The sequence below is a fragment of the Notamacropus eugenii genome, chromosome 1 (genome assembly GCF_028372415.1).
Source record: "Notamacropus eugenii isolate mMacEug1 chromosome 1, mMacEug1.pri_v2, whole genome shotgun sequence".
In the NCBI taxonomy this organism is placed as follows: Eukaryota; Metazoa; Chordata; class Mammalia; order Diprotodontia; family Macropodidae; genus Notamacropus; species Notamacropus eugenii.
The window spans coordinates 106,762,750-106,782,916 of record NC_092872.1 but is presented as its reverse complement, the minus strand read 5'-3'; the positions used below and the strand labels follow the sequence as shown (position 1 = coordinate 106,782,916).

At 36.3% G+C, this 20,167-nt stretch overlaps 1 protein-coding gene across 1 annotated transcript in view; it reads right to left on the bottom strand.

The window, feature by feature from the left end:
- TMC1 (transmembrane channel like 1) overlaps positions 1 to 7,810 on the bottom strand; it is a 135,910-nt gene extending 128,100 nt beyond the window's left edge. The window contains exons 1-2 of the mRNA XM_072611640.1: positions 7,752 to 7,810; positions 4,290 to 4,455 (exon numbers count right to left, since the gene is read on the bottom strand). Coding sequence (XP_072467741.1) covers positions 4,290 to 4,455; positions 7,752 to 7,797 — 212 coding nt within the window. The 5' untranslated portion in view covers positions 7,798 to 7,810. The remainder of the gene's footprint in view (positions 1 to 4,289; positions 4,456 to 7,751) is intronic.
- Between the last annotated feature and the right edge of the window lie 12,357 nt (positions 7,811 to 20,167).

The window sequence follows — 20,167 nt, the reverse complement described above, 5'->3', positions numbered from 1 at the left end:
CCTGGAAGTCTATTTATCGTTGAAGGCGTTATAAAAAGTATTCTTGTGTCAATACATATTATAATAGGTGGTGTCTGAGGTTCTTTCCATCTCCTAGATGAATGAATAAATGGACAAATGAAAAAAGAATTATTAACCTCTTACTATGTGCTATGAGTTTGGCCTCGGGCTAACAGTTTGTGGCCCTAGATTAACATTTTAGTTACCAACATTCAGACTGAAAGCAAACTACTTTACTCTGGTGACCACTATAGTGATGTTTGTATTATGGACTGTCTTCCTTTGTTACTGTCATTTAACGTATAAAGTAGCAAATATTACAGTGGATAATTTGGTGAACAAAGAATAAAGTAACTTTGACTTGGTAACAATATCTAGAAATGAAAATTTCAAGGCCAATTTGGTCTTTTTTTGCTTTAAAAAGCAACCTTTTCCCCAGCTGTCTTCAAAAATAAAAGCACTTTGTTAAAATAGTCAAAATACCAAAACCAGTTTTTTTGTAGATACAGACTATCTAAATTTAAACAAATTATTTGAGTCATTCTGAACCTGGATTTAAGCCCCATTTCTAATACACATTGGTTGCCTGGCTCAGGGCAACTGAGTCACAATCTCCGAGCTTCAGTTTCTGTATCTATAAAATGGAGAAAATGATAACACCTACTCCAAATGTAGTGTGAAAATCAATTGATGTAAAATATATAGAAAGTACTCTGGAAACTTTAAAGTGCACAGAAATGTGATCTATTATTACGACTCTTCTTATTTGGAGATATTTGTCTGCATCTTTCATGTTTATAATGAAGTTCTCTGCTTGGCTTTAATTTATCTAAACAGCTGTTGTTAGAGGAAAAGAATCTTCTTATGCTGAATTTCTCACAGCTCTGAACACATATCATTCCTTATTCACCTAAAATTGGGTCAGGAAAAGCCTGTGATATTATTAGAAGCATTCCAAACTGTCTAACAAGGCACTGTTCTTTAACGTCTCCAAAGATAGTTAGCTTTACAATCTTTGGTCTTTAGTTGGTTTCAAACATTTTCTTAGAGCAAGGGAAATTCCCATGGGTATTGTTTAGGTCTTTGAATAAGGACCCCTAGTTAATTAACTGAAATGAATGTGTCCTCATTTGCCTACTAATCCTCTTTAAAGCATGTGTGTTTATTGTTGTGTGTGTATGGTTTTTTTTCCTATTTAAAAATGCAAGTCTTTAGTGTTTAGGAGACAAGATGGCCTCTAAATTAGAGAACAGAGCTACCACTTATCACAGTGGTCTACTATTCCTATTAAGATGCAAGCATTAATAATGGCCACAGAATACCTCCTTCCAGAGATGTCTCCATTTGTCTGGGCAAAGGACTCATTTAGTCAGATTTGCTATTTTACAAAGTAAGTTAAAGAAATTCCTGTGGTTCCCAGAGCTAGATCAATAGCAGAAGAAACTCAAGAGGAAAAAACAGAGGTCTTAAGTGTAGATCTCTCTAGAGCAGTCTGAGACCCAAGTCTCACAACACAGAAGGACCTGAGATTGGGAAAGGTAGTCCCTGAGGCACTTTTCTGGGAGGAGGGTCATCCTAGAAGGGAGTTTCTACTCAAATGCACACTCTCTGTGTCCCTCTGTTTCTGTTTTTGTCTTTATCTCTCTGTTTTTCTATCTCTGTCTCTCTATCTCTCTTTCTGTGTCTGTCTCTGTTTCTCTCCCTCTGTCTCTCTGTCTCTGTCCCTCCTTCCCTCTCTCTATGTGTCTGTCTCTATCTCTGTGTGTGTTTCTCTCTCTTTCCATGTCTCTCTCTGTCTCTTGCCTATCTCTTTCTCTGGCTTTCTTTGTCCACCCCTTTCCCCGCAAAAGGCTAAGAAAAATAGGCAGTATCAGTCAGCCTTACATAAAAGTGTTTGTCCTGCTGAGGTGCACCAAGTGGGGAACCCAAGTCATCAAACACATTCTCATGCCTCCTATGTTACTTGTATCTCCAGTGATGAAGCATATTGCAATAAAGTGTTTTGGAAAGCATCTTCCCCACTAAAATATAGAAGAATTGGACCTGTGATGTTGTTGGGAATATGGAACTCCTGGGTGAGGAAATTCCCTCTAGCAATTCAAGTCAGCACCTTATCTACAACTTATAGTCTTGGAGAGTTGCTTAGAGAACAGAGAATTTAAATGACATGCAGAGTCACACAGCCAGCTGGTATCAAAGGTAAAACCTGTATTCTGGTTTTCCTGACTCCAGCAGCTGGGTCTCTATTCAACACTGCTCCTATTTGCCCCCTTACCTAATTCCATGTACTTTAATCCTAAAAGGTACAAAGCACAAAGATGTATGGAAAGACTATATTGATGTACTCCTTCTACCACCTAGAATAGAAATTTAAATTTCAAAGAGTTCAGGGAAAATAATAAGATATAGAATGAAAGGATAAGGAAACTTAAAGAAGGTTAAGTTCTTGTTTCTTTATATCTACCTAATGCTTAGTCTTCTACTTCTAAAATCAAGCATTATCCCTTCTCCAAATATGTTTCCATTATGAACCTCAACACTCAAATAGTTATCTCTTCCACACCATGACTTTCTTCATCACAATTTTGATATAGAACAGGTCAGCCTAAGAAATTAAATGGGAATATTGAGGGAATTTTGTGGAAACCACAGATGATTCTCAAAGGCCAGCAGACAATGCAGAACTCATGACCAAATACTTAATCCAAATTTTACAATAAGGTACTGCAAATACCCCATAAAAGAAAAAGACTTCTTCTCTGGTACAAACGGAAGGCCAAAAAATTTTATGTGAATTTTCAAAATGCAGAAGTGCAGTGCCCCTAACCCTTACAGTGTGGAAGGGAAAACTGAGCTATCGTTACAGTAACTTCAGCATCTGCTTAGCACTTCCAGACAGTAGCAATATCAGTCTTCATTTACTTAGAGTCTATGTATGTTTCTGTCTTTTTCATGTGACATCTCATTCTTTTGTACATTTCTTGAAGGCAGAAACTAGAATAAAGTTATTATTTTTATATATCAATCAATCTACAGGAATTTATTAAGCATCCCATTCTGAAACCCATGAGGCCAGAAATGGTGCTGGGAAGTTGGACATACAAACATAAAAATGAAAAAAAAAAAGGCTCTACCCTAAGGAAGACTATATTCTATTAGAAGAATAAAACAACATATATGCCTATAAGTGTACACAAAATAAATACAAGATGATTTTGTTAGGGGAAACTAGAACATTAGTAAAAGTCTCATGTTGGAGTGACCACTGAGCTGGGCATGAGGCAGAGATAAGAAAGGAAGTCATTCCAAGAATAAGGAATAGCCTGTGAATAGGTACAGAAATGGGAAGTATGACTCCCGATTGGGTCTAGTATAGTCCTCTGCTTAATAAATAGTTGCTTAATAAATGCTGGACTGTTTTAATAAAAACCACCAAGAGATAAAAATAAAAACTTTTAAATAAGTAGCTCTGCTCTGTGTCTTCATTGGGTACAGGGCCTACTGTCCTTTTATGAATACTAAATGACTTTATAAACTGAATATAGTTGGATATGGTGGTGTATGCCTATAACTCCTGATGCTGGGGGAGCCTGAGGCTGGTCCCTTGCTTGACTTTAGAAGTTCTGAGCTGTCATAGGGACAAAGCCAGTTCGGTAACTTCACTAAATCTGGCATAACTATAGGGAACTTCTAGGAGCAGAGGACCACCAGACTGCCTAAAGAGGCTAACTCTGACCCAGATCAGAGAAAAATGAGGCACGTTAAAATTAGAGGTTAAAGTGAAAGGTTAAAATCAGAAATAAGATAGGTGGCTATCATACTTCTAAACTGGACAAAATAGGGAAACCTACTCTTAAAAAACCAAAACAAAACCACACAAAGAACTGGGTACTATATCGTGCAGAGGTAAAGAGATTTTGATTTATCCTCTTGGACTTCACACTCTGAAAAGAAAAAATGAAGGATTTGCAAGTGACTCCATAGATCAGCAGCTTTGAGTGAACTGGACCTGAGAAAACGAGCTAGTCGGCAGAAATATTGTACTGTCATTTTAAGCCCACTCCAAACTGGTGCTAGATGCCTTTAAAATAGATTTCGTTGAACTTAATAATCATGGATTCCTCCTCTGCTGCTTGGTAATATAGCGTACACCAAATACCCATTATTTCTACAAGTTGTTTTGGCTACCCACCTTTTATACTGGAATATGGCAAATGCTAATGGTTTTCTTCAGGCTATGTCTTTACAATAATAAAATTTAATATTAACAACAGACCAAATAAACTTACGCGCTTCTCTTCATCTTCCTCCTCCTCTCTTTTTCCCTGGCTTTTCTGGTTTCTTCATCCTCAGGTTCCGGGGGTGGGTCATCTTCATTGATAACATCCCTGTTCCTTTTCCTCTGTGGTCTCATGCTCTTTCTTCGTGGTAACTTGTCTTCCTTTTCCTCTTCACCTTCACAGAATATTTTATGATTCGGTGAGAACAATTTGAAATAGACTTCCAAAATTATCATCACCATTCGTATGTAACTAGGTTTAGTTTTCTCATGAATTGACCACATAGCAATTCTTCATACAACCTAAGAAATCATTGCCCCAATTATTTTATAGCTCCCCCTGTTTTAAAACACAAAGCAATATGAGATAGTGGAAAGAAACAAAGAGTTGCCCTCAAAGTGAGAGAGGACCTGGATTCAGATCCTGCTTCTGACATATCTATTTGCTCTGTTACCCTGGGTAAGTCATTAAACCTCTCAGTGGCCCCAGTTTCTCTCTAAGACTCTAAGAAACTCTAAGTTTCAAAGTAGGTGCTATTATAACAGCAGACAGAGTTTCCTCAATGGGAATTCCAGATGTCAATAAAATTACAAGTTGTGTCATTAAAAAAAAAAGAATCATAGAGATTTCAGCTGAAAAAGAAACTTTTAGATAATATGGTCTAACTCTTGTGCACATTGCTTCATAATCTCAAATTCTGCAGGAATAATTTGGTCCAAATTTGAACTTATGATGTCTCCACACTCCAGAAGCTTTTAATGAGTGAATAAAAATCATTTATGAGTTGCTTATTATTTGGCAAGCACTATTATGTAGAACAAAAATTATCTCAGGGTTAGCTAGCATGTTGTGGCTAAGTTCTATTTCTAAATGATCCCCACAAATCAAGTCATTTTTAGTTGCAATGGATTCTAATTAATTAAAGTGGTCAAAGGTCAAGCTGTGTCCCACTATAGGGCAACGACCAAGCAGACTGAGGCAATGCAATTAACTGGGACAATTTTGTCATCCCTTTTCCATTCTTCAATTAACCTGCTTCATTTATTATTTTAAATATGGCTAAATTTCTTTTTCATATACCATTAGACTACTATTAAAATGCAAAGAAAGAACAAGGGGGGAAAGATAAGAAAATTCAGGGAAAAAATCCAACGTAATTACTTTGATACCAACAGTTATCAATAATTGCCTTGTATGTCATTTTCCTTCTTCATTTTAAATCTAGTAGGCTTCAACAAAATGAACATTCAAATATATAAAATTACTTTATTTAAAATACTAAACTCTACTATTCAAAATTTTTGAATGTATGCATTAACTTTAAAAAAAGATCAAATGTCTTATTCCATAAACCCTTTTCACCTCCCATTCTTGTTCCTTCTTTTCCTTCTTCCATCCCTTTTCCCTTTTCCTTTTCCTGCCTCCTCCTTCTTTCCTTCCTTTTTTCTTCTGTTCATTCCTCCCTCCCTTCCTCCCTCCCCTCTCTCCACATTTCTTTCCAAAATTCAGTTTCCATTTGAAAGTGTACTTTATTAAGTATGATATTGAGATCATGTGATTAACAAGATGAAGGACTGGCCAATTTCTCTGATCCTCTCACCCTCTCAAACCTCTCCAAAGCAGGAATTATGTACAAGAGATAAAGCAATTCCAGTTGTCTTCATGGTGTAGTATATCAAGAACTCACATGAAGTAATGATTCAATGAGCTAACAGCAGAGTATCTAATAATGTTACCCTTGGCAATCTCACTCAGAACTCAGAATCCCTTCCCCTACCACCCAGCACCCTACAGCCAAACAAATGGACTTATGGGTTTGCAATAGAACCCAATTCTACACCTCTCCTCTCCACTAGTGCTTCAGAAAATCAGAAGGCAGAAGCTTGCTCAGTCGGAAACAGCAATGAAGTGATGTTATATATTACAACGGAGAACTGAAGGACAAAGGAAACAGGGACAGGACCTGTCTGTGGCTATGTGGTATTCCGCTAAATCTGAAGGAAAATACCCAGGGTCTACCTGGGGCCACTTCTGTCCCCACAGAAGTCATTTGGGTACCGACTGAGGCTGTGAAACTGTGAATTTCCCATCTTGGCAGGAGGCTGAGAAGGCTTTGAGAGTCAGCCCCCAGGGAAACTACAGTCAAATGGGAAGGAGGCAGAAAGCAAGTGATGGAGGATTTAGGGGGTGGTTGGTCTAGTTAAAAAATCCTCCCACAATTCCCCATACATATTTTGTTAGTCAAATTAGTACCCAAATGTGAAAGGAGCACAATTGAACCTTCACTAGAAGGAGAGCAGCTCTTAGAACTAGTTAGCATTTTGACATTTGTGGTCCACAGATCCTTCTTAAGCAAACTCTTCTGAAACTTTCATAGACCTGCCTTGTGTGAACTACATGGCATTAAAATGTATCCTTTGCCATTTATCCCCAAACAGGCAGACTTTTATGTTTAAATTAGTTTCTTAGATCCAAATCCTAAAGAGGGATAATCAGCTACAGCTTACTAAATGCTGATGTGTTTGCAATGCTTCTTCATTTTTAATGTGTTCTATTAAATAAGCAGCTTTGATTTGACAGGTCACTGCATTCATAAATTATGTGAAGCCCTGGACTGCTTCCATGGGACTAACCTCCCTCTACTATGGCCCCAGGAAAATGTGGATTACTACAAAATTAAATTTGGGGAGACACCTAATTAATATGATGAATTCGTACAGTGAACCATTCATTAGCTGCAACTCCATGAGGACGTACAGTAGACATCCTCTATATGCCCTCTAATTGAACCCTCCTTTAGATACAATTCCTCCTTTTGGCTTTGGTAAAATCAAAGTATTTGCCTGTACAATGAGCCTTTTCTTATTCCAATCCAAGCATAAATTTAAAAAAACAAAAGAGAACCCTTTTCATGTTACTCCAGTGGAACCAATTCTCTAAAGGAGTCACAATCTAGGCATTTAGACTGTGTCTACATAAAGCCAAAACAACAGATCAATTCAGTCAAACAAAATTGTCAGTTGAATGCAAAAGAATCAGTGGAGACAGAAGTTTGACTAAACTAATTGGTCAAACTCAGGCAAAATGTCCAGTCTAGCAACATTATGATACCTCAGCCTTAAATCGAATGTCAGAAACCATGAGAGCTGTCCATATGGAATAGAGAACAATAGAGAAACACATTTCCTTCACTCTGCCAGTTTCTTTCAATTACAAGTTGTGGTGCAGATTGTGGGAAATGTGGATCTCCAGACTGATGGGTACCAAGACAGAGATGAGCAGTAGTTCTCATCTGCCTCTCTCAAAACCGACAAAAGTTCTGACACTGGGTAGCTACAGTTTAATAAGTATAAGCCAAAAAACCCAACAAACCCAACCACAAAACAATCTTCCTCACAATTATGAGTTGTGATTCAATTATCATCTGCCCCTTAGGGAAAGATAAAAAATACTTAATCTATCCCTGCTTACTTGAGCTCTCTTCAGTGTCATCATCTTCTTCCTCTTCTTCCTCCATTTGTATTTGAACTGTCAAAAACAGAAAAATAAAGAGTTGAGTTTTCAAACAATAAATATTTTTTAAAATTTTGTTAAGAACTTAAGTATCAAAAAACGAGAATTTATATGTGCAGAATGCACACACACACACACACACACAAATTATTGCATTTATAATGGAGCCTTCACTTCATATCACTTCTTGGTTGTTTTTCCTTAAGCATATAATAAATTGAACACTACTTTAAGCATATGATAAATTGAACAATACTTTCAAAACTGCCTTGCTTCTTGTCTGTGCTTCCTTCTGAACTTTCTTCTCTGTTCTCTTTTATGAATCTTTAAAAAAACTCTTTCAATGGGTCTCTGTGTGTGTCTGTTTGTCTGTCTATCTGTTTTGCCATCACTATTGCTAACTCGAATTACACTAATACCATAAATTATAACCAGACGGGAAGAAAACCCTTCCTTGGTAACAATAAGTATTGTCAAGCAAAACAAATCCACATGGTGTCCATGTCCAAAAAAGAAAAAAAAGTCTCTTTCTATACTTTGACTCCATCCCTCCTTTTTCAGAAGGTACTCTTCATCATAGTTACTTTGGAGATGTGGGTTTTTAATTGCTTTCCTTTATAATGTTGTCATTCTGTGAGTTGTTTTCCTGGCTCTGTTCATTTCATTTTGCATCAGTTTCTTCTTTCCAGGATTCTCTGACACTGTCTCAGTCATTTCTTATAACTCAACAATTTTATTACATTCATATAACACAATTTATTAAGCCATTCTCCTATTTATGGGTATCCCCTTAGCTACAGTTCTTTGATTTTCTTTTATCTTTTAATTCTCCCTTTGGTATCAGGATGTTTGTGACTGTCCCCTTCCTGTCATTATTCTAGCCTTTAACATTCCCACCCCCATTTATTTCCCTATTGAATTTCATTTACTTCTACTCCAAACTCTTTGTGTGCCTGCTGTGTGTGTGTGCACATGTGTGTGTATGCTTGTGAGTGTGTTCAATCTTCCTTTGTCCAGGTCAGCCAAGAGTGAGGTTCATCTGATACCCATTCCCTCCAAACCTCATATAGACCAATTATGAAAAAAAAGTTTCAATCCCATCTTTCCTCCTTTTACAATAATATATTCTTTTACCTACCTTTTTCTTCTCCTTCTTGAAACCCCCACAATCAATCCATGCCCAGGTTCTCAGCATTCTTACTTAACTCCTTCCGCACCATTTGAATATGTTACGTTTCCAAAGGAATACTTATATTTTCTCCCATTATTAGGACGTTAGTACTTTCTCATCATAGAACTCCTTCCAACTGCTCAAATAAATTTAACTTCCTAGGCTTTTCTATACTCACGTTTGCATTTTATAGTTTCTACTTAGCCCTATTCTTTTCGTTAGAAATGCGTGAAAGTCCTTTACTGAATTAAAGTTTTATTTTTTTCTCCTGTAGCCTTGTGGGGTAACTCATTCTTCGTTCTAAGTCCATATCTTTTGCCTTTTGCAATATTGTATTCCAAACTGTGCTCTAATTTATGTTAAAGCTGCCAGGTCTTGTATGTTCCCAACTATGACTCCTTGGTACTTAACTATGGTACTTGGTACTTCTGCAATCTTGCAGTATTTTTTCTTTGGTATGGAAGCCTTTAATTTTGTGTATGGCTTTCCTGGATTTTTTTCATTTCGGGATTTTGTTCATTGAGTGATCAGTGGATTCTTTCCATGACTTCTTGAAATATAGTGTTCTGGCCTCTGTGTGTGTGTGTGTGTGTGTGTGTGTGTGTGTGTATGTGTGTGTGGTCATGGCTTTTAGGGAGTCCAATGATTCTTAAGTTATATCTCATTATCCTGTTTTCCAAGTTATTTAGTTTTTTTGTATTAAAAACTATCCATTTTTTTCTATTTTTAAAAATTATTTTGGTTTTTGCTAAAATCTTTCTTGCTTTTCAATGAAGTAATTCATTTCTGTTTGGTCTATTCTAATTTTCAGTTAGTTTGTTACTTGAGTAAGATTATTCTAAGATATTTATTCACCTTCCAACTTTTCCCTCCCTACCCACCAAGCTTTTATTTCATCTTGTATAATCTGCTTTATTTCCTTCATTTAAAAACAATGATAAAGAAAATGTTGATAATACAGACTGAATTTAAGTGTTTTCTCCTTTCTCTGAGAACTGGTTGTTGAATATTTACTACACACTCCTTCTCTGACCCCTACTGTGCTTTTGGATGAAATCAACAACGCTGCTTGATCTCAGTCTGAGTGCCCAGGCTTCCTGACTTGCATATCCTGGGGTTAAGTCCCTTGGATCTTTGAGGATGGGAATGATGGATACTCAGGGCCTCTATGTATCACAGGCCAGAACAGGGCCTTGGATCCTGGGGTTTTTCCATCTGAGCACTCACTGCCAAGCCTATACTAGTTTTATCATCTCTTAGAGCTTCCAACATCCCTACTGTTTCCACTACCCAAGGACTTCTTGAAGGCGTTTAGTGCTCTAGCTGCCTCAGAATACAGAGCCTTGTAGGCTACAAGTACCTCTGCTTGTGCTAGAAGGCTACCAGTTTGTCTGGGCCTCACGCTAACTCTTTGTGTAGTGAAGTTGACTCTGTGTATTTTTACTACATCTACTATTGAATTGAATTTCTTGTCTGAAATTCTATCTGAACAAGGTCAGAAACAAGTTTTAGGTTTTTGCTGGACAAAGTACGAGGGAGCTAATCTATCTACATGAATTTACAGTCATCTTGACTGGAGGTCCACAATATACATTTAGTAAGTGCTTACTATGTGCTAGGCACCTTGCATTGTTCTAGAAACAGAAATACAGAAATTAAATAATCTTTGTCTTCAACAAACATACATTAAACAAGAATGTATAAAAAGTATATAAAATTTCTAGGAACAGAAATACAGAAATTAAATATTTTTGACAGTCTGGATGGGTCATGGAGTCAAAGACAGTGTGTGATTTACAATAAAGTTAGGAAAGAAGGTCAGAGTCAGTTTGTGAAGCTAAATAGAAGAGTTTATAGTTGGCTCTAGAGGCAGCTTAGGTGACACAGTGGGTAAAGCACTGGGTCTGCTGTCAGAAAAACTCATGTCTTTGAGTTCAAATCCGCCCTCCAACACCAGTTGCCCAAGTCATTTAACTGTTTGCCTCAGTTTTTCATGTGTAAAATAAGCTGAAGAAGGGAATGACAAACTCCAGTATCTTTGCCAAGAAATCCCCAAACGGGGTCACAAAGAGTCAGATACAACTGGAATGACCGGGCAATAGGAGTAACTGAGTTTTTTGAATATGGTCAGACTTATACTTTCAGAAAATGAATGCATTAGCAATGTAAAGAATGGATTAGATATGAAAGAATTGAGGCAAGGATATCCATTGGGAAACTCTTGCAGTACTCCAGGTGGGAACTAATGAAGGACTGAAATAGGGTGGTAGGAGTATGAGTGGAGAGAAGGGAATGTATAAGGGAAATATTATAATGTTAGAAAAGACAAGATTTCCCAACTGATTATATACACTGGCTGAGAAAGAATAAAGAGTCAGGGAACATGCAGAAGGTCAAGTTGAAACCTGCTTGATTAGAAGAACAGTGGTGCCCTAAAAGTAGGGAAATAAGGAATGAACCGGGTTTAAGGAAAAAACAAATGAGATCTGTTTTGGACATTTTGAGTTTTAGACACTCATTTGCCACTCAGCTGAAAATATCCAATTAACAATTGAAAATACATGGTTGGAATCTAGGAGAAAAACTAGGACTGGATATAGAGATTGCATTTTAAGCTATATTTACTCATTTAACAAATATTTATTGTGATAAAAATAATGATTCTTTATTAATAATATTAAACATTGCCCTGTGTTGTAGTGCAAAGAAAGTTGGTCTTGGAGTTGGGAAGATGGTGATTTGAGTACTCCCATGGATGGCCATGGGTAAGATACTTTATCTTTCAGTGAACCCAAGGAAGTGGCAGATTGTAAATTGCAAAGGAGTAGCCCATATGCGTTGTTGAAAGGACTTGTCATATCAGGAAATCCCCATACTTCCCACATATAGAGGCAACTAAGTGGCACAGAGAACCTGGAATGCTGGACCTGGAATCAGGAAGACCTGAATTCAAATTCAGCCGCAGACACTTAATAGCTGTGTGACCCTAGGTAGAAAGTTATTTAACTCAATTTCCTCAATTGTAAAATGGGGAGACTAATAATAGCACCTATATCTCAGTGTTATTATGAAGATAAAACAGGATAATGCTTTTAAAGTGCTTAGCACAGTTCCTGGTACATAGTAGGTACTTAATAAATGCTTGTATCCTCCCTTCCTTCCTCCTATCCTTCCTTTCTTCTTTATTTCCCCCGTAACAATGAAATCATAGGTCTGGACCCAAAGCATCAATACCAGCATTATTGTACATGGTGCTGTGTGATTGCGTCTTTGCTTCAGGGACTTTTAAGCTTTGCAGAATAACATTATTAATTGAAAATACATCAAAATGAAGCCCCTATAGGTTATGACAAAGTTAGGAAGAGGATAGTGTCATTCTACCATCTCAAAGCTATAGATTTAATGGAGAGGCAGTCTGGTGTAGGAGACGTGGAACTGGCCTCAGGAAGATGGGTTCAAGTCTTACCATCCCACTAGGACCCTTGGCTAGTTACTTAATTTTTCACATCCCCCAAACATCTCTAAATTGCAAAAAAAGTGCCAATCTGTATTGGTAGAGGAAGTTCCTTAAGAGAAACTTCCTACTCCAATACTACCACAGGTCCAACCAAAATAAAATCAAAGATTTAGGGACCTTAGAAATCATTTAGTCCAACCCACCAGGTTTTACAGATGAAATAACAGAGGCCAAGTGACCTAAGTGACTTGTCCAGTATCACAGAACTTATAAGAGACAAAGTCAGGACTCAAACCTTTCTTACTCCTGACTCAGCAGCAATCTTCCATTATAACTCACCATGTTACCTCCCTTGAAATATATTCATTTACAAAAACTGTGAGCATGCAAACCAGTTTGACCATTTTTTTTTTTTGCTAAATTATTAAAATCAGGGGAAATTTTAATTGGGAATCCATTTACGCAGTCTTATTAATACCATTTACATTGTTTGACTGATTTTCACATTGTCTGACTGATTTTTGCCAGTTTTTCAATAGTTTCTGTGGGAGTTGTGGGGATATGGCTAAAACTTTGCCAGTTTTTGATTCACCAGTGAGAGTGAATATGGAGGCTGCTATTTTAAAGTACCTTATGGCAAAGCAGTGGAAAAAATGCACTGAACTTGGAATCCTAGGACCACCGGGTTTGAATTTTGTCTTTGCCATACTTCCTACCTCTGTGACCTTGGGTAAGTCAGTTAAACTTCTTCAGTTATTAATTTCCTTATCTGCAAATGAGACGATTGGAATAGATGACATTAGATATTCCTCTGAGCTCTAAATTTGAGAAAGGGAGTCCTTGTGTTTGTCTCAAAGTTCTACCCTGTTCATAGTTTTGTTCAATTGTTCTTAAATTTCAGACAAAATAAAGGTCATAGCTTTTCCCCCTATTTTTCAACCAATTCTACAGAAACAGACTAAGTTATGCTAATCAGTGGGGAGGTGTACAAAGAATGAGGAGGGTATTAGGGTAGCTGATAGAGCAATGAAATTAAAGTTAAAAAAATGGTTCTGCCTCAAATACTCATTATCTGTAACTATAGGCAAGTCATAAGATAATTAGATCAGAGAACTACAGATGGAAAGGACCTCAGGGCCATTTAGTCCAGCCTACCACTTTAAAGGTGATGGAGGTTAAATGACTTAACCAAAGTCACACAAGTGATAAGAATCAGAAGTGGATTTGAACTCAGTTCCTCTTAAGCCACACTTCTTTCAGCCTCAGTTTCTTTATTTGTCAACTAAGTTAATATCTATTTTACTTGCCCACAGGGTTGTTCTTTCTGTGCAGATAATCTGACATAATATATGAAAAGTGCCTAACAAAGGTTGTTAGTTATTTTAATAATAATTTAATAGCAATAATAATTTTAATAATGTATATTATTTTATTATTAGCAACTTTCCAGATTAAAAAAATTAAGGTTTAATTTGGCCTAAGGATTCATTTAAAAATTAGCATCACTATTATTACCACTATTATATTTTACTTATTTTGTTTGCATATAGGTTCATTAAACAAAGAGAACAAATTATGTTAACATGCAGTTAGGAAAGAATGTACTCATTGCAAACCTTGCATTATCATGCCAAAGGTTATTTTTCAAAGCTCGACAGGCAAATTCAAACGGAGATACAGGCAAAGATTTTAAATTCCACTCACAAAGTGCATCATTGTTAGCACACTTTTTTTTTCTCATTTGAACAACATCTGCATAAAAAGTTTTTAGATTATGCAAAAATGTTATCATTCAACATCAGCCACAGAATGTGAAAATAAGCATTCTTTTGTTCTGTCTGGACATCCGCCCGCTATCGCCAGCCCTAAATGGATCTACACTGGACAAAGCGCTTTACATCACTATTGAGAATTAGCAATGAAGAAGACAGCCAGTTGTTGAAAAGATATACTGTGTTCAACCAGAGGGCATATTCTTTTATGTAAAATGAAGGTCTTTGCCAGCCTTCCTTCAGCCACAGAGGAATTCCCCAAAGAAGCATTTTCCATGCTGAGATCAGCCTTGCTGCAAACTGTGATCTGTCTACATAATATAACCACAGCTGAGGACAAAGAGTAAATGCTGATACAGGCATGAAACTCTCAAACATATCACCAATGCAAGTAAGAAAAAAAAGCCCACCGTACACTGGACTGATTTATACTAATCAAATGAAATTGATTCATGTTAATTAAATATTAACTAACACTTATAGAGCATTTTAAGGTTTGCAGAATACTTCCCATATCTCATTTTAACCTTTTAATGACTGGGAGAGGTAGATGCTAAAATTATCCCCATTTTATAGATGAGGAAACTGAAGGAGAAAGAAGTTAAGTGATTTGGCCATAGCCACCCAGCTAGTAAGTGTCTAAAACTAGATTTGAACCCAGGTATTCTTCACTCCAAATATACACACAGAATAAGAAAAGGACTAAATTCAAACAAATTTTTTCAGAATTCTGGAATAAATAGAAAGATCAAATATCTTCTTAGACAAAGAAGAAAGTTTACAGTGGAAAGAGCACTGAAGCTGGAGTCCTAAGACCTGAGTTTGAATCCCAACCTTGCCATATACTACATATGAAGCTTTGGTTGAATTACATAAACTCTCTGGGACTCAATTTCCTCATGTTCAAAATAAGGAGTTTAGATCAGATCATGTCTAAAGCCATGATTCTTTGAGAGCAAACTGAACCAGGTTCTTAAGGTTCTCTAGAAGAGTGTCCAAGTCAAGAATTCTTTTCTAAAAGAGAGACAATTTAGTGAGAGCACTAACTAAAAGAGAGATCCAGTAGTTTAGTGAGAGCAGGGTCTACCATGGAGTCAGGAGGACTTATATTCAATGCCTGTTTACGCCACATCATTGCTTTGTGACCAGTTGAGTCCTCTAACCTCTCAGTGTCCCAGGCAACTATCTAAGACCACAGATGACAGACAGATGAATTACAGTCCAACATCTGGCAAAAGGACTTTTCATATCACGAGTTCTTTACACCAAAGAATTCACATTTCCAGACCAAAACAAAAACCAGGAAATAAAGACTAAATGCCACAAAACAAGTTGGTGTTGTATGTGACTATAGAGTAAAGAAACTGGAGGGTAAAGGAACAACCTGAAGAAAGAGCAACGTGGTGATGGAGTCAAAGATAGGAGGATCCTTCTCTATAAAATGGGGATGACATCTCCCTCCTAGGGTTGTTATGGGAATGGAAGGAGATAAGCACTTAGGACTCGGCGCATTACAGGTGCTGTAAAATTCTAACCCTTGTTATTGTTATTATTGCTATAAATTTTGTTAACCTGGCTTCTAATCTTGTCTCTGACATGTATTTTTGGACAAATGACTGTGAGTCTCACTTGTTTTTTTTTTTTAATCACTTATGAATAGGATATAATAATACTTGTACTAATTACTTCAGGGTGTGGTTATAAGGCAATTATTTTGAAACCCTTAAATACTTAGGGTTTAAAGTGCCGTGCATATGTGAACTATTGCTACATTCCCTGTCCCCATCCTTCTCCCCCTCAAAATAGCAGTTGATCTATTATCAAATGAATTTTCAGGAATTTTTTTTCCAATCCAATTTAGAACAATGAATATTTATTAAGCAATTACTTTGTGTAAAACTCTGTATAAAAATGGATTAGATGCAACTCCTCTTTTCAAGAAGACTACAATTCAAGAGACAGAAGCATAAATTCCTAAATAATGAGGATTCCAGGGAGAATGAGAAAAGTACAAAGGAGAGGTCTCTAAGAAAAGTGTAGTGAAGACATTTAAGCAGGCAAGTATCAGATTCACCTGGAGGCCTTTGAGGAATCAAGGAAGACTTTATGGAAAACATAATATGTGATATGAGTCTTGAAGGAAGAACTATATGGACAGAAGGTGTATTCTAACTCTACATCTCCACATTCAATGTTGGGGTTGAGGCAGTGGAGGATTTTATTTCAGGTAAAGGAGAAAGACAGGTTGAGCAAAGTTATAGAGATGAGAGAAGGCAGAATGGGACGCGAGAATATGGAGTAGTGATGTTTGGCTAAAATATAGAATATATATATATATATGAAGGGTTATAATATGAAATAAATAAAGTCAGACAAGTTAGTTGGAGTCAGGTGGGCCTTGAACGACGGAGTCCAAAATTTATCTTTTACAAGCAATGGGAAATCATTGGAGATTTTTGAGTACGAGTATGATCTTAATAGTATATTTGGGAAAAAACTCAGAAAGAGCTGTACAAGATGGATTGAAGAGTGAATGGACTATAGAAAGGAAAATCAGTTTGGAGGCTATTAATATAGTCTAAGGGAAAAGAAATAAGGGCTCCGAGAAGAATGGTTCCAAAGGAATGGCGATGAGGAGTTGGATATAAGAGATATTGTAGAATTAGGATTGCTAGAACTTGACAAGTGGTTAACCATGGAGGTTGGGGGGAAAGAAAAAGGAGAGAAGGGACAAAGATGCCTTAGAGTTCAGTAGATTTTTAAAATTCAGGTTTAACTTGGGCACTGAGAAGATTATATTGCTTATAATAGAAATAAAAATTTGAGAAGGAAAAAAGAAGTTTAAGGGGGAAATGATAATGATTACTCATATGTATTTTTGTCACCTACAGAAAATACAACTCAGTATATATGTATATTTTATATATATAAACATTATAAAAAGCAATATTTGTAGAGTATTTTAGGAGTTGTGATATTGAACTTTCTTTAATGTGTTGTCTTCTCAAAGCTTCTTGAAAGAAGGAACTATCTTGCTCTTTCTAATTGTATCTTTCAAACTTAATAGTAAACTTAATGGACAGTTTTTTTTTGTTCATTCATTCATTTATTTATACGGGTTGGTAAAAATGACTTGAATTCTGGGTAATCTTCAAAGGAGAACTTGTGTGGGACTTTAGGAAAACATATGTTTGGCTGCTTTTTTTTTTTTTTTTTTTTTTTTAAGGAGGAAGAGAAAGATAGCTGCTGGGTTAGAAGGCCTATAAATTCTTTTTTTTTTTAACTCCATAAAGTTGCAAGCAAATATTGCCAATCATGTTTCTGACCTTAAGTCAGCAGGTGCATCATTTTATTCTTATTTTCTTTGCTCAAAATTATATTTAATTCCTCTATCTTCAATTGTTATTCTACCTCAGCATTTTAAAGGGTTTATTTTTTGTTCATCTTGATTCATTCATCACATTACCATCCTGGAATGTCGCTGCCTTCCCTTTAAGTTCTGTCTTTCACTTACAGAGGTATGGGATTCAACTTCACCCTTGAAATGATTTTAAAATATATGATACACTTTATATACTATGTTGTATATATTTAAGATATTTGCTGCCTGATCGTACTGACAAAATTAGTTTTTAACTGACCCTAAGTCAGTGACCACAGCTAGTCTGAGTTCACTTTGAGTGGAACTGAGCAAGTTATATAATTTCCTCTAGATCTCAATTCCTTCATAAGGAAATTGGACTAAGATGCTCTCAGTGGTCTCTTCTAGCTCTACAATTCTGTCATTTCAGAGTATGAAATTGTGTGACAGGAGCCTAGGAGTTAGGAGGCTGGAAATGAAATGAATGAATGAATAAAAAAAAGTGCCCAGTAAGTTTACCAAATTTACTATTTGCCAGTCATTGTGCTGGAAATACAGTTAAAAGAAGCAAGACAGTCTATGCTTTCAAGGATCTCTGAGGACACAACTGACTGTTGTGCAGTCTTGAGCAAGTCATCTAACCTCTTTGGGACTTGGTTTCTTTTCTTGTAAAATTGTTAAATAAGATGATTTCTAAGGTCAAGTCCAGCTTTAAAATTCTATGACCCTTTGTCTACTTCAGTGCAAAGAACACTAAGGAATCAAAGATCAAAAACATGTAATGAAATTGTCTTCTCAATAATCAAACGCATTTTAAAACAAAAAATTGTGTATTAAAATAACATAGAATCCCTTGATGGAGACCAATAGATCAATTTTCCTCCTAGTATAAAGCTTGGAAGAATATATTGGCATTCCCTTTCCAAATCATCCGTATTAGCTCATTTCCTTACCTCAAATTTCAGCAGCTGTCTCCTAGAACCTATTGGTTATGGAATTTAAAATAACATTTTTCCAAGGGGGCAGGGAAAGGTTTTTGTAATAAATGTAGGGAACAACCCAATTTTTTTTCTCCTTTCATTATTTATTATAAGAGATGGCTCTCGGGGATGGAAAAGATATATTGAGAAATACATGTCATAAAAATAAACATCAATACAAATTATAATAAATATCCTACCACTCCAAATAATTTAGTTATGGGACCTATACAAAGACAAAGAAAAAAGAAGAGATGAAAATCCTCCAGTTGATGTTGATGCGGGTGTGTGTGTTCATCCTTTACTGCTGAAGAAGATCATGGCATCAAAGAAATAATGACATGACTTGCACTTGACTTTGTTTTGAGTGAGGGAGGGCTGTGCAGATCACCAGTCTCACTTTTCCTCCAGAGCCATCTGAATCCAGTGACCAGATATTCTTCAGGATGACTGGAGATGACCCAGGATGAGGCAATGGGGCTTAAGTGATTTGCCCAAGGTCACACAGCTAGTGTGTCAAGTGTCTGAGGTGAGATTTGAACTCAGTCCTTCTGACTCCTGCACTGGTGCTCTATATACTGCACCACCTAGCTGCCCCTGATGTGGATAGATATGAAATAGAGAACTAGCTATGAGGTTGAAAAAGAAGAAAACTAAATTATGTGGAGCTTTGGGGAGTTGGGTTATTTTTTTTGTTTTACCAAAATATGTCAGAGCACTATCTGTAATAGTTAAAAATTAGAAACAAAAGATGTGTCCAGAAATGCACAATGGCTGCACAATTTGTGGTGTATATGAATTTTATTATGCCATAAGGAATGACAAGTATGAAGAATTCAGAGTATCCTGAGAAGACATCTATGAATGGATTCAGAAGGAACACTGTCAAATTAAAAGCTTACATAAAAATGATAGTATAAGACAACCCCAAAAGGTGACACTAATCAGGTCAAATACAACGCACAATTTTGGTTCTAAATGCCCAAAGTTAAGCAAACATTCTTTTTTTCTATTAACAAGTAGTCATTTATAAAAAATAGACCTTTAAGTATACTGCCATTCTAGCTTCAGACCCTTAATAATTATGTGTCCCCAGGCATGTCACTCAATCTCTGTTTGCCTCAGTTTCCTCAGCTGTAAAATGGAGATAATAGCACCTATCTTACAGAACTGGTGTGGAGTTCAAATGAGATAAATTTATAAATATTCCAGGCATATAGTGAGTGCTATATAAATGCTTTTCTCCTTCCCTTCCCCCCACCATTCAAAATCATGATATTAGGAAGTTTTATTTTTGTTTTCTACTCTGCATTTGTGTGTGTGTGTGTGTGTGTGTGTGTGTGTGTACATTTTAAATGAAAGGTACAATGGAAATGGGGATTGTTCATTAGGGAAGCAATTGTTATGTTAAAATAGAATTATTAATTTTTTAAAAAAATGGATCTTGGTTCACTAAGCTCAAGTGATTTGTCTCTGTTAAATATAGAAACTATGCATGTATGTTTTCAATAGAGACAAGAAGACATCTTTACTTACACTTTTTTGATACAAAGCCAATGACATTGACTGTCAAGAGTAAATAAAAAAGAGTATTTTGGAAGCCACTGAGGGAACTAAAGGGCTGATGACATCA